The sequence below is a fragment of the Saccopteryx bilineata genome, chromosome 8, assembly GCF_036850765.1.
Source record: "Saccopteryx bilineata isolate mSacBil1 chromosome 8, mSacBil1_pri_phased_curated, whole genome shotgun sequence".
In the NCBI taxonomy this organism is placed as follows: Eukaryota; Metazoa; Chordata; class Mammalia; order Chiroptera; family Emballonuridae; genus Saccopteryx; species Saccopteryx bilineata.
Window position 1 is genome coordinate 89,336,160 of NC_089497.1, and position 14,274 is coordinate 89,350,433.

General features: G+C 43.0%; 1 protein-coding gene across 4 annotated transcripts in view; it reads left to right on the top strand.

The window, feature by feature from the left end:
* Positions 1–1,531: 1,531 nt before the first annotated feature.
* Positions 1,532–14,274, top strand: part of GOLIM4 (golgi integral membrane protein 4) — a 114,343-nt gene continuing 101,600 nt past the window's right edge. For all 4 annotated transcript variants that reach the window (XM_066241180.1, XM_066241181.1, XM_066241182.1 and 1 more), the window contains exon 1: positions 1,532–1,721. In XM_066241180.1, coding sequence (XP_066097277.1) covers positions 1,535–1,721 — 187 coding nt within the window. In that variant the 5' untranslated portion in view covers positions 1,532–1,534. The remainder of the gene's footprint in view (positions 1,722–14,274) is intronic.

Sequence of the window (14,274 nt, forward strand, 5' to 3'; positions counted from 1 at the left end):
TTCAAGTACACAAAAAGACCATTATGGATTTTCTTTGAAGAGGTTTGGGTTTATTACATTTGTTTTACTTGGTTTTATATGGGGAACCTTTGTTGGCCTTTAAAATGCAATTTAACAATGTAACCGGTCTTTTTATTTTTCACCATATGACAAAATGAATGCATACTCATTTCAGCCTGTAAGATTTGTTTTTAAATTATTCTATGTGCAGCCAGGAGGGGAAATATGAGATCATTTCTTTCCCCTCTGCCCAAGGCAAACTGATTTCCGCAACCCACGTGGACAATCAAGCGGTAAGTCTAGCGAACTGGAGTGCTTGAGTCTGTTGACTTGTGTCCTGCCATCTGTGGGTGCACGCTGCACGCTGGATGGGGAAAGACTCAGTTGGCACAGCATCTCCTGCTCCACTACGAAGACTGTGCTGACAATGTAACAATCCCTTGTGTCTATCGCACCTGCCCACTGCACCGGGTAACATTACTCAGTATAGCTGCTCCCGTCCACTCTCCCATTCACGGTATATACAATGTACTCCTCTCCGCTTGTGCTTTTTCAGGGTTCGATCACTCATTCACAAGCAAACTCACACGAGCGCACCGTACCTCGCCCGGTCGCAGGCCAGGGCACGTCCTTCGCGCACCCCAAACAGTCTGCTCCAGGCTCCACCGCCTCTTCCCACCGACCCACACTCCACGTGGGCTTACCCCGGCGCCAGGCGGCCGCGCAGCCCACGAGCCCCTCTCTGGCCCCGCAGTGGGAGGGAGGGCGCGGCCCCGGGGTCGGACGGACAAAGCGGACGTCCAATGGAGCCCGGCATTGCCTCCCCGAAGGGAGGGAAGTGCAGTTCGGACGGGCCCAATGAGCGGGAAGCCCGAGTGGGACTTCCTCCGGGAATCCCGTTGGCCAGAATAGCGGGGCCGCGGGTGACACGTAAGGTGGCTGGGAGGCAAGGGCGGTCGAGGCTCTGCAGCCCCGTCAGTGATACCGGCCCGTCTTCCCCCAAGCCCAGGCGAGCACCCAGCCCCGACTCGTCCCGGAGGCAGCGCAGCCCGGAGCCCGGAGCCCGGGCCCCTTTGTTGGGTGGCGCCCCGCACTTTGGTGGCAACAGTCGCGCAGTGGGAACCACCGCGAGGGGGCGGAGAGCGGCCAGGGCGGGACTTCGAGCGCCGCCGGGGGCAGCTGGGCCAAAAAGTGGGGAAGACGAAAAAGGCAGGCGGCGTCGAGGGACCAGCGCCAGGACCTCTGCCCGGAAGAATGCGGAGGGCCCCCTCCCGGGCCCCAGCACTCGCTGAGAGTCCGCTGCGCACAAGTTTGGCCGCGGCCGCTCCGGCGGCGTCGATGGCTGCGCGCCCCGCGGCGCGCGGGGGCTGAGCGGTAGCCACTTCCCTCCTAGCCCCGCTTTTGTGTCTTGCGTCCCCTCCGCATGCTGTGTCCGGCCACCTCCTGCGGCGGCCGCTGCTGAGCGCTCGCTCGCGCGCGTGGAGGGGAGGAGGGGACGGCGGGGACGGCCGCGGCGCGCGGTCCGGCGGGGACTATGGGGAACGGGATGTGCTCTCGGAAGCAGAAGCGGGTCTTCCAGACGCTGCTGCTGCTGACCGTGGTCTTCGGCTTCCTCTACGGCGCGATGCTCTACTACGAGCTGCAGACGCAGCTGCGGAAAGCCGAGGCGGTGGCGCTCAAGTACCAGCAGCACCAGGAGTCCCTGTCTGCCCAGTTACAAGGTACGGTTAACGGGACGCACGAGGCCAACGGCCAACTCTGCCCTGCGCCTCCGCCCCGTCTGGAAAACTGGCAATGCGGCGTCACCTCTGACCTTCAGAACATCAGAGGCGAGCCCTGCAGAGTGGCCGGGCCCCCGGTGTGTCATGGAAAATGACATCCCCATCTTCCCTCTCCAAGGGCTGTTAGCTTTGCGGTGGGTGGCCCTTGGTTCCGCTGGGCGTCGGATAGGCGGGCGGACACTGAGTTCTTTACTCCAGCACTTGTCAGAGGCCCGGCTGCAGTTAGGGAGTTAAACCAGTGGCTCTCGCTTTGCTTCTCCAGCCCTTCCTGGAGAGGCATAGTTTCCTGGTTTCTAGGTATTTGCTTTCCATTTGACTTAGTAGCCTAAGAAATGGGGAGTTTGGCAGAGATTTCTCAAACTGCTGTTTTTTCAAGGGAAATTAAGCCATGACCCAGCAGCCCAAACTAATGGCCTACTTGAACGGAAACTAGACCTGCTGGTTTCTGTTAATTCAGTAGAGTGTCCTTAGAGGTGTATGATGTGTTGGTAAAGTCCATGGTACTGCTGTTTATCATCCTGCAAGTATGTTTTTGAAAAAAAAGTCTCTTTGTCTTCCTAAGTAACATTTAATTTATTACAGAGGTAGGTGTGTGTGTGTGTGTGTGTGTGTGTTTACAATTAAGCCATGAGAGGTCCTAGAAGAGAGAGTTTTTCACTTTGCCAGACAAGGCGAACACAACTTGCGCAAGACCTGCAGGAACACTTAAAGCTCCTGTGTTATTTTAGAATCTCATTTAATGTAAATTTCAGAAAAGTTAAGGATGCATGACTGCAAAGCAAGCACCGTCTTTTTAAGAGCGTAGTCATCCTATACATATAGGAAAACTTTTACTTGGTTAGTTTTTGACACTTATGCAGTCCTCTCTCCAACCAAAAATTAAGAAAAATCTGTGAGTACTGAAATGTTCAGTCTTTGCTGATAATGCAAATACAGCTTATTTCATATAACTAGGAGGATACGAGCTGACTCGATGTATCCGTCAGGGTATATGTATACAAATATAAAACAGATGCCTTTTTGTTGCTTCAGCTATTTTAAGTGTCTTCTCGTAAAACAAATTAAGATGAGAGAGAATGATGTGTAGCTGATTGCTTGGTCTTATTTGCTCTTCCCAACTTAGCAGAAAGGAAAGTATTTTTAGCTTACTGAAGGCGCACAGCCACAGGCAGTGAATATATGTGAGCTGGGCTTAGCTTAGAAGGAAAACCTGTTTTGATACAGTCTTAACTTAAAAATTTTTTGTTCTTTAAATTTGTGAACTCATGAATATCATTGTTGGTACTGAAAGTACAGATGTATGTTTATTTACTTATTTATTTAGATATCAGCAGCTTCCCTGTGAAGTTCCATGCAGGTAGACCAAGGGAAAAATTTATTGTCTAATAGCACAATGGCAGAGTTGGGAGGGGCTTGTATGGTGGATTCTATTAGGTCGCTTCCTTGAGGAGACCAGTGAGAGCAGGAGCCCTCATGGTCACTATACTAGTACATCCTCAGCACTGCACAGTGCCTGACACTTAAGCGGGGATTGATACATATTTATTCAGTCAACAAATAAAATTTATTCAGTCAACAAATAAAATTATTGTAAACCGTGGTGAGAAAATTAATCCCATGTACTTTTTGTCTGCTTTCTCACGCTTCACTTCCTTGTCTCTGCTTTGTGAAAAACCAAAGTAGCAACAAAACATTTTACCCAAGTAGGGAATTTGCCAGAATTGTCAATTCTGAAACTCATTGACCAAGAACATGATTTCTGAGTCATGGCCGTTATTTGCAGTATTCCATTTTGAAAATCAATCTCAATTTTTTTTAAATGTTTTATTTTTAGCAACAAAGGCAAGACAGACAGAAAGGGAGACAGATGAAAAGCATCATCTCATAGTTGTGGCAGTTTAGTTGTCCATTAATTGCTTTCTCATATGTGCTTTGACTGAGAGGCTCCAAACTGAGTCAGTGACGCCTAGCTTAAGCCAATGACCTCTAAGCTAAAGCCAGCAACCTTGGGGTCATGTCTATGATCCTGTGCTCAAGCTGGCGACCCCATGCTCAAGCTGGTGAGCCTGCGCCTGCTCAAACCAGCGACCTGGGCATTTCAAAGCTGGGTCCTTAGCGTCCCAGGCCAGTGCTTTATCCACTGTGCCACCACCTGATCAGGCCAACCTCAAATTTCTTTTCTTCTTTTATTTGCCACCTTTTGATGGTATTGGGGAAGATTGGTCATGAGGGCTAACAAAAGACCGTTGAAGTACACATTTGCTTTGTAGTGAAGGGCCAGTTTGTGTGAGTTGCCCTAAAGTCAATTTCTTAATTTACTCTTTTGCCATTTCCTCTTCAGTTGTGGTGTTGCAACAATTATCTGATTAAGCATGAAGAGTTGTTTCCCAAGGAGGCTACAGTTTCTTCTTTCCCAAGGAGTGGATTCCTTGTTGACTTCTGTAGCATTTATTTTGTAGTTCACATCTGCAGGCCATTTAATGAAGATTTTCTGATGGTATGCAGGTTTGTTTCCCTTTTCCAGTGACAAATGACATTTTATTCAGTAGTGCTATGTACCACCTGCATTTGTTTTTAGGGTATTAGACTTTCTATTCTTAAGACTTGTTTAGTTTTGTGAGATATCTTGACCTGGCGTGGCTTAAGATCACAGTTAATTTTAAATGGCATTCCTTAGAAAATGACTCTTGAAATGTTTAAGTAGTTTGATCCTATAATCTGAAGGTATAAATTTGTTAAGTGAACATATTTAGGTCGTCTTCAGTTTAAGAATGGGTTGTACTGCAGAGCTTATTTTGATAGTAGGTTACTTCTAACACCAAGTACATTTTGTAGTAGAACAGCTCCATAAATAGGAGTTGGTTGGGGTACATGGGGAAACTACCAAGACTAGTCAACCCCACTCCACTAAAAACAAACCTGTGTCTGCCAGCCTATCTATATTCTGCTCTGTCTGCCATCCATACTGTGTCTTAATTTACTGAGGAGTGGGGCAGAGGTTACGGATTGGTGACAGAGGCAGTACTAACAACCTTTGACTAGCACAGTCAAAGGACAAAGTCCATAACCTTTTACATTTTTTTAAACTCCTTTCATGTGGGTCATGCACCATTCTCTGTGTCTACATGCAGTGGTTCTTAGCTTTGGCCATTAGAGTTACCTGCGCAGTTCCCAGACCAATTGAATAACATTCTATGGAGGTGAAACTTACGTGGCAGTCTCCAAAGGCTATTACACATAGTGCAGCAAAGTTGAGAACCACAGTTCTATAATCTTAAAACTGAGCCACTTCACACAGTTACTTTACCTGCTTGGCTTCAAAGAGAGTTAAAGTTTGTTTTTTTTCCCCTTAAGCATATGATTCAAATTCTAGCCCTGCAGATTTTATCTGAACTTGGGCCTCATTTTTATTATTTACAATATACACTGGAGATTAGAATGACCTATTTCATAGGGGTATTGTGAGGGTAAAATAATCCCTGTAAATCTACTAGCATATCTGGCACATAGTAGGTACCACTCTTTAAAGATTTGTTGTTACTATTGTCATGGTCCCTTTTAGAAGTAAGATATTTTATCTCTCTTCTCATGTTGATCATGGGCAAAATTTCGAAAACAACAGAATTTGTTTTTATAATTAGCCATCTCCTTTAAAAAATTTTTTAAAAAATGTTTCTATTGATTTGAGAGAAAGAACAAGGAAGAGAAATAAAGTAGGGTGGAGAGGGAGAAAGAGAGGGAGGAAGAGAGAGAGAGAGAGAGAGAGAGAGAGAGAGAGAGGGAAAGGATCAACTTGGTGTTTCACTTGGCTGTGTAGTCACTGGTTGCTTCTCATATGTGCCCTGCCCAGCAATCGAACTCGTGATCTGGGCATGTCAGGACAATGCTCTGTCCATTGAGCAACCTGGACAGGGGTACCACCTTCTTTTAATGTATTTAAATGAATATCATGGAAAATCTGTGAATTGTCATAAATCTGAGTACTTGACTGGAGAAGAAGGGACCTTCCCTGACAGTTTAAACTTAGGGTATAGTTACTGATTAACTCTCCTCTGTATCATTTCAGATTAGGGGAGGGTGTAGCTGCTAGAGATAGGCAATAACATTGTGCAATAAGATCTGGGAGAGAAATATCACTTAAAATTTTAAAAGTAGGGGCAAAGTGTCCCTCATTCCTAAAGCACTGTATGACATTATTGCAGAGTTCTCGGTCTTCCCAGTGATGACCAGAAATCATCAAAAAAGGTTTATATAATGTATTCTATGCTTCTATTCTAGATAAGTGTATTACAGTGATTTAAAATAAAAAAGTTTGCTGTTTCTAAGGGTCATGTTGTGATTTAGGTTAGTTGTTCTTTGCATTGTGCCCCTGACAGGCAGGATGGCTTGTTAGCCAGAGCAGTAGCTCATTTTATGGTAACGGGTTACTTTGTTTTTAACCTATCCCATCTTATTTATTTTATTTATTATTTTTTAAGATGTTATTTTTTATTTTAGAGAGGGGAGAGAGAGAGAGAAAGAGAGAGAGGGAGAGACAGGGGAGGGGAGGAGCAAGAAGCAATTCCATATGTGTCTTAACCAGGCAAGGCCAGGGTTTCAAACTGGTAACCTCAGCGTTCTAGGCTGATGCTTTACCCACTGCGCCACCACAGGTCAGGCATATACCTATCCTGTTTTAACCATATGTAGTAATCAAGATAATAGTGCTTATAGTAGTTTGTCGTGAGGATTAATAGTGTTAACCAGTATAGAATGCTTAGAAGGCTGTAGCTTGCATGTTAAGACTACTGGGGACCGTCACATACCACACAGAGTGACTCACAGAACTCAAGAAGCTAGACCTACAGGCGTGGGCAATGTGTTGTAGGTATACTCATTTTCAAGTGCAAAGTTAGGACTGACAAACATCAATTAGATATTATCTAGTAAGTAAAGTACATCTTGCAGTTAAAATGAGATATTTATCAAGCTGTTTTTGTTTCATTTTGTTGTGTTTAAAAAATGGAAGAGAAATACTTTCTAGATTCAGTAGTCTTTATTTGTATGTAAAACCTGCCTTAAAATCCGTTCCCTGAACAGAAGATAAAAACTTCCAGACACTTTTGATAATTTTCCTCATTTAAGTATTCTGTTGAATATTACAATTGGCAAAAATATTTGATTCCAGCCTCACCAGGCGGTGGCGCAGTGGATAGTGTTGGACTAGGATGCTGAGGACCTGGGTTCAAGACCCTGAGGTCACCAGCTTGAGTGTGGGCTCATCTCGTTTGAGCAAAAGCTCACCAGCTTGAGCCCAAGGTCGCTGGCTTGAGCAACTCTGCTGTAGCCCCCCTGTCAAGGCACATATGAGAAAGCAATCAATGAACAACTAAGGTGCTGCAATGAAGAGTTGATGCTGTCCCTATCTGTCCCTCTCTTTGACTCTGTCTCTGTCCCCCCAAAAAAGAAAAAAAAATTTGATTCCACACATTGTGTCTGCCTTAGTCAAATCCCTGAAATGGGTACACACCAATATTGGTTAACCATGTAAGAAAGTTGTCTATTATCTGTGAGCCTTTAGTTTAAGTACCAGGGAGATTGAGGACCTTATCTTGATTTGTTTGTATTCTCTCCTGCTGTTACAAATACAGGTTCTTACAGGGCTGGGGCACAAGATCAGGTTCAGTGACTTTAGGAGTGAGTGAACCAGAGTCGGGGAACTGATAATTGAAGCTGACATGGACCAAAATGCAAAGGATTTGAGAGAAACAAGAATAAGGGAGAGAGAGAAAAAGGGGTGTAATATCTGTTTATGAGTTTTCCAAGCTTTGAGAAAGATTCTTGCTTACAACTTTATGTCCTGGAAAGAAAGAAACAAGAGACTAATCAAAAGAGAGTGGGTTTGGCATCAGATAACAGCTTGAATGCAATTCTGGTGTTTACCAGTAGTTACCTGGACCAGGCAAGTAACCTTTCTGAACTTGAGTTGTTTCCTATTTAATTGGGGATAACAATGACTTTTACATACTATGGACTAGAAACAATGCACTTAAAAGTGAAAACGGTGAATCCTGGTGTGAATTACTACTAGAGGCATTAGGTGACCAGGGCTACTGTTGCTGGATTAATATCAGGCTGTTTATTTGGCCGCATTTGCTACATCGTGCAGTTTTAACCTTTTTCATCTCATGACACACATAAACAAACTATGAAAATTCTGCAGCACACCAAAAAAAATATTTTTTTTGCCTATCTGATTTTAAAAAAGGTATAATTTTGATTCATTCAATACAACAGCTATTGTGTTGGCTGTTGTCATTTTTTTATTTGCCAGTCGAGGGGAAAAGGTCCGTGCCCCTGACTAGTCAGATACTGCATCGATTAATAGTTCTTGTGGCACACTGGTTGGAAATCCTGGATTTAATAGATAACAGTGTTAGTAGTTGTGTCCTATGTGGGTCATTTCAGAGCCATGTACCCAATTTGGTTGAAACTTTTCTTTGATTTAAGATACTCTTTTGTCTTTTCTATTGTTTTGACCCTTGGGGGGGGGGGTAAGAAAATACCTGAAAACATTTCATGTTCCTAACTAAGAGTTGCTGTTTTTCATTTTGACTACTAAGTGTTATTTTATCAGTGACGACAAAATGTTTTTGCTTCTTTTGCCAGTCAGTGGTTTGTGGATTTTGTTGCTTTATTTGGAAGTGAAGTTTTATGTGTATTACAACTCTATTATAAAAGAAAAATGACAAGCTATATTTTCAAGCTACTATTATTTGAAGCAAATCTATTGTGATAGGATTTTGAAAATTTATTTGAAGGACTTAAATTATTTTAAATATACAGCGTTGAGTGTCTACAGTGTTCAGGTACTGCGCCAGGCACAGTGCATGCGTGTTCTCGTTTAACAGTGACACAAGCTGTGTAATGTGAATGAGCAGTCTGAGGCTCAGAGGGGCTAATGAACTTGCCAGTGTCAAGGTGGAATCGAATGAAACTGAGCTTAGAACCCTAATGTGATTTCCTCACTCATGTTCTTTTCACATTACTCTGTTCCCTTCAAAATTGTTTTAGTGTCTCATGACATTATTACTGATTTTGAGAAATTAGGTCATGTGAGGATTTAAGATAAAATTTAGAATCAGAATTAACAGGTGTGATTATTTGATTTCCAGAGTGTAGAACATTTACTTCTGTTATGAAAGATGATTTGGTTGATACTGAGTTAATTTTAGGTGGTATGCAGATCACGTAATAAAAAAATGCCCTTTTGAATCCCCTTTCAGTGTGTTCTTGACAAGTGAAGTAGAAACTTCCAATTTGATGCTAGAACCTCCTTCTGTATATAGCTGCTTATTTGTCTTTCTCAAAGAGAGCAGACTTCAGGTAGCCAACAGCCTGATAGCTAGAATTAACAATAGCTTTTCTGTTTTATTGCATTTAAATTTTACTCTAACCACCCACTAATGCAAATGCAGGGTAATCCATATTTTTCATATACAATGTACTAGCATAAAGTTTACTTTTTTTGGAAATTTATTGCAGGAAAAGTGAATATTTGGCAACCCATAGTACCTCTATAGGTTTTGTGTTCCCAAAGAGAGACGTCATGTTTGGAGTACCTGCATGTCTGAAGTTTAGGAATGCATCAGCAGCCCCAGTCTGATATGACGGCTGACTTTTACAGTTAACAGTCCTGAAGCTGATGAACCCTCTCTCTCAGGTGAAGTGCAGACCCTGTGTGTCTGACTTCCGGTACCACCTAACATTCTTGCATTGCGCTCTGCTCCTGGAGCCCAACAGCACCCTCTTCTCAGAGAGAAATGGACGCTGCTGTTTCTAACAATGCTATGTATTTCCGAATGGCATATTTGTGTTCTCTGTTATTGTTGGCCTGTGGTGCTTAGCCAGTGGATATGCTGGTCATTGCCTTTCACTAAAAAGCCTCACTAAATAAGCTCATAGCCTATAGGGATAGAAGCATGAAAATAAATTTCACTGTATGACAGTATGACATTTAAAAAATATTGCTTTAACCATTTTTCATGTATAAAATGTCATAATATGATAGTGAATTGAAAAGTAAAAGATACACTGTCATTCTGAAGGATAAGGCATTATAGAACATTTGAATGACACCAATGCCTTTCTTTTGAGAGTAAGCAGATTTAAGAACATCTATAATTATTAATATTTTAGGAGCGTTAAACATTCCATTTCCCATTTCCCATCTCATTTAATTCCCTTTTGGTGTAATTTCCATTACAAAAAAATCTGCAAATCAAGATATTTAGGAGAGCTTTGACATTGTATACTTTCAACAATAGCTTGATGCTTTAAAAGAAATATCCTCGATGCAGATTAAAATTGGACAACTAATAATTACTTGATTAGTTTAGTTAGTGTAGAACAGTTTATCAAGTTTAACATGGGTAAGATTTAATATTATTAATCTGTAATATCTATTGCGTCAATCTCTTAACCTATTAATAAACAAAGAAATTTTTAAAAGGACTTCATATCCTTTTTAAAAGTTTGATGCTATAAAACACGTTAAATTATACTGATCACTTTTATTAGAAGATGAAAAGTAAATTTTCTTTACTATATAGATGAGCATCGGCTCAAAATCCAGAAGTCATCTAAATTTGACCTGGGTGCGGATAAAGTCCCTTGAGTACAGTGTATAAAGTCATTCCTTTTCAGTGTAGATTTGTGAAACTAAAAACTTACATTTTCTGACCTCACACAACCAACATACAACAGTGGGTCAGAAATTAGATGCCTCCATATTCTTGTTCAACAAAGCAGGAAATCTAAGGTATGGCTCCTAGCAATTCTGAAATCCAGCTGGACTAATGGCCTTGACTAGGTTTTTGGGCCTGGGAGTAAATCTCCATAGCCGTTGATTCTACCTTTTTGGCTATTGTTTTCACCGTCTTGAGTCATCCTTTCTTTTTCATGGAGGACAGTGTGTGCCTGCAGCTGAGGTTTCCCAGCCTGCCTCCTGCCACCAGAGCTTTGGGATCTAGGGCCTTTGTGCGTATAGTATGTACTGTAATGTCCCTTTCAGTCCGGACTGGCCATTTCTGTGATAAAACCCTTTCAAACCTTTGTGGGACTCCTGTGAAACTTGATGGAGTTTACTGTTAGACAAAATCCACACCCACATGTTTCTTGGAGATAAATCCTTCTCTGCCTTGGGCTTCTGCGTAGGCAAAGCAGAGACCAAGAGCTTTCTTCCCAGGAGGCAGGCCTGTTGAGAGGACAGGCAGGTCGCACCCTTAAACTTTTCCTGTGTCCGACTGAACAGCACTCTGAGACACCACACTTCCAAGGTCTTAACAAGGATTTCAGAAGCCACTCCCTGGGCCTTGTCTTTACATCTTGTGTTTTTCTGACAGTTCTCTGGAGTTGATCTTTACCTGGAAGCTGTTTCTAAATTTTAGCATTGCTTGCTGTCTAGAGGAAAGGCTGAGGGTGCTCAAAATGAGCAAATCCTGCCTCCTGTTTAGTAGTCTTTCCCTCAGTTTATCTTCTCCCAGATTACTGATAGTAACAGGAAGAAACCAGCTAGCATCTTTAGCATTTTGCTGGGACATCTTGGCTAAACCACCAGTTCATTTTTTATTTTTCATGCTACAGGCGGCTGCAGGTCATGTAGCTTTATGTAAGTGAGTGTGTGTTATTAAAACTTCCTCCATTACATAATTTCCAGCTTCCAATAAAATTCCCTTCACTCATTTATGTCTTTATTAGCCATCTCTCTTCAGAGTTCAGAATTCTGTGGACGTGTGTTCACGGCACGCTGTCCTCTCACTCAAGATCTTCTCAGCGCCCACTACACAGTGCCAAAGCCCCCTCCACCGTTCAGATTTTTGTTACGGCATTGCCTCATTTTCTAAAGCTGTACTAGCTAGCTTGTAGCATAGCAAATTATCCCTAGTCTGAACTGCCTGGGAACAGCAAATGCTATCTTACAGTTTCTGTGGGAAAGGAAACTGGGCTTAGCTGGGTGATTCTCCCAAATGGGCTATGAATGTAGCACGATGAAGCTGCCGAGTAGGGTTGGAGTCTTCTCAAAATTCAATTGGGGCCCTGGCCAGTTGGCTCAGTGGTAGAGCATTGACCCAGCGTGTGAAGTCCTGGGTTCTATTCCCGGTCAGGGCACATAGGAGAAGCAACCTTCTGTTTCTCCTCCCCCTTCCCCCCCTCTTCCTCCCCTCTCTTCCTCCCTCTCTCTCCCTTTCTCTCTCACCTACCACAGCCATGGCTCCTTTGAGCAAGGTGGCCCCGGGCGCTGAGGATGGTACTGTGGCCTCGCCTCAGGCGCTAAAATAGCTAGATTGCTAAGCAACAGAGCAACAGCCCCAGATGGACAAAGTATCACCCGGGAGGGGGCATGCCAGGTGGATCCCAGTCAGGGCACATGTGGGAGTCTGTCTCTCTGCCTCCCTCCTTTCATTTAATAATTAAAGCAAAAACAAAAACAAAAAACAATTGAGATTAAAAACCCTGCTTCAGAATTCACAGTGTGGTTGTTGGCAGGCCTCAGAGATCTGCTTTCAGCCTCACCCATCTGGATTTTTTGGAAGACTTCCTGTAGTGCCAACTTGAAACTTAAAACATGATTGCTGCCTTCCCTCAGGGCGAAGAGTCCAAGGGAGACTACGTAGGAACCCAAGATGAAAGTGAAAGTATTTTAATAACCTAATTATCTTGAAAGTGATAAAACATCACTTCTGCGGTATTCTGTTAATTAGATTGAATTACTAGGTTCAGCCACTGCTCAAGAGAGGGGGCTTTGGGTAAGTATGAATGACACAATATGGGGATCACAGGGGGCTCAGCTTAGTAGCTGCCTACCACAAGTGAGAATGTCATTATTTTCATTGTTGCTATGTCATTACCAAAGTCCTTATAAGCTAACTTTTTTTTTTTTTTTGAGACAGAGAGAGGGACAGATAGGGACAGACAGAAAGGGAGAGAGATGAGAAGCATCAATTCTTCGTTGAGGCTCTTTAGTCTCCTTAGTTGTTCATTGATTGCTTTCTCATATGTGCCTTGACTGGGCGGCTGCAGCAGAGGAGTGACCCCTTGCTCAAGCCAGCGACCTTAAGCTTCAAGCCAGTGACCTTTGGGCTCAAGCCAGTGACTATGGGGTCACGTCTATGATCCCATGCACAAGCCAGTGACCCTGCACTCAAACTGGTGAGCCCACCCTCAAGCCAGATAAACCTGCGCATAAGCCAGCAACTTTAGGGTTTCGAACTTGGGTCCTCCACGTTCCAGTCCTACACTCTATCCACTGCACCACCACCTGGTGAGACCTCATAAGCTTTTATGAACACTTGCTATGTACTGGGCGCTGTGCCACATTGTTTTCTTGAATTATGCAATATAATGCTTTTGAAAAAATATTTTGCTACATATTAAAATGTGATTTACCATTTAATTGGAAGTCTGTTAGCAAGAAGTGGCATTTGAAATCATGGCCTTCAGAGGGAAAATAGCTGGTATCTAAACCATCTGACCTGGAAGAATTAGAATTAAGAGTGTTCCAGGTAACTGAAGTATAATCCCACTAGTTGGCTGTCAAAAGAAATCCCAACGTAGAAGGTGTCATGTCCTTGGGGAGTTTCCAAATCCATTGACAATGTGTGAAAATTTCCCGTTCCTCCGAGGGACTGTATTTCATGGTGAGTGGATAGAAATGTGCAGCGTGCTGGTGCGGACTGTATTTTCACATGCTTCTGGTGTGCCTTCTGACTTTATAGGCTGTAGTGCTTAGTGAAGACCTTCGTATTGGATTGTCAGAAGGTAAGTTTTTTTAGAGTTTTACTGGTCTTAGATACAAATTTTTTATTTAAAGAAAGAATATTAAAATAAAGAAAGAACATTATTGCATAAATGGTCATTGCAACTTGTTCATTTATTGCTACTTTGAAAGTCAAGTTTAGAATATTTTTATCTATGCATATTCTTTTGTGATTTTAATAAAATAAAAAACAGCATAAGAGCATATTATGGAAAAGTCATTAAATGTTTTCTGAACACTTGTAATACCAAACATAGTGTGACCCGTGTTTCTAAATATATTTCAGTAATTATAAATACATGAAATAAAGATTGCTATTTTAAGCCCTGGCTGGTTGGTTCAGTGGTAGAGCATTGGCCCAGCTAGTGGAAGTCCCAGGTTCGATTCCTGGTCAGAGCACACAGGAGAAGTGCCCATCTGCTTCTCTACCCTCCCTCCCCCCACTGTCTCTCTCTTCCCCTCCCACAGGGTACTGAGGATGGCTTCAGGGCCTCCACCTCAGGTACTAGAATGGCCCTGGTTGCAATGAAGCAATGGCCCAGATGGGCAGAGCATCGCCCTCTGGTGGGTATGCCGGGTGAATGCGGGAGTCTGTTTCTCTGCCTCCCCACTTCTCACTTCAGAAAAAAATACACACACACACACACACACACACACACACACACACATTGCTATTTTCCTTTTGACTTTTCTAAA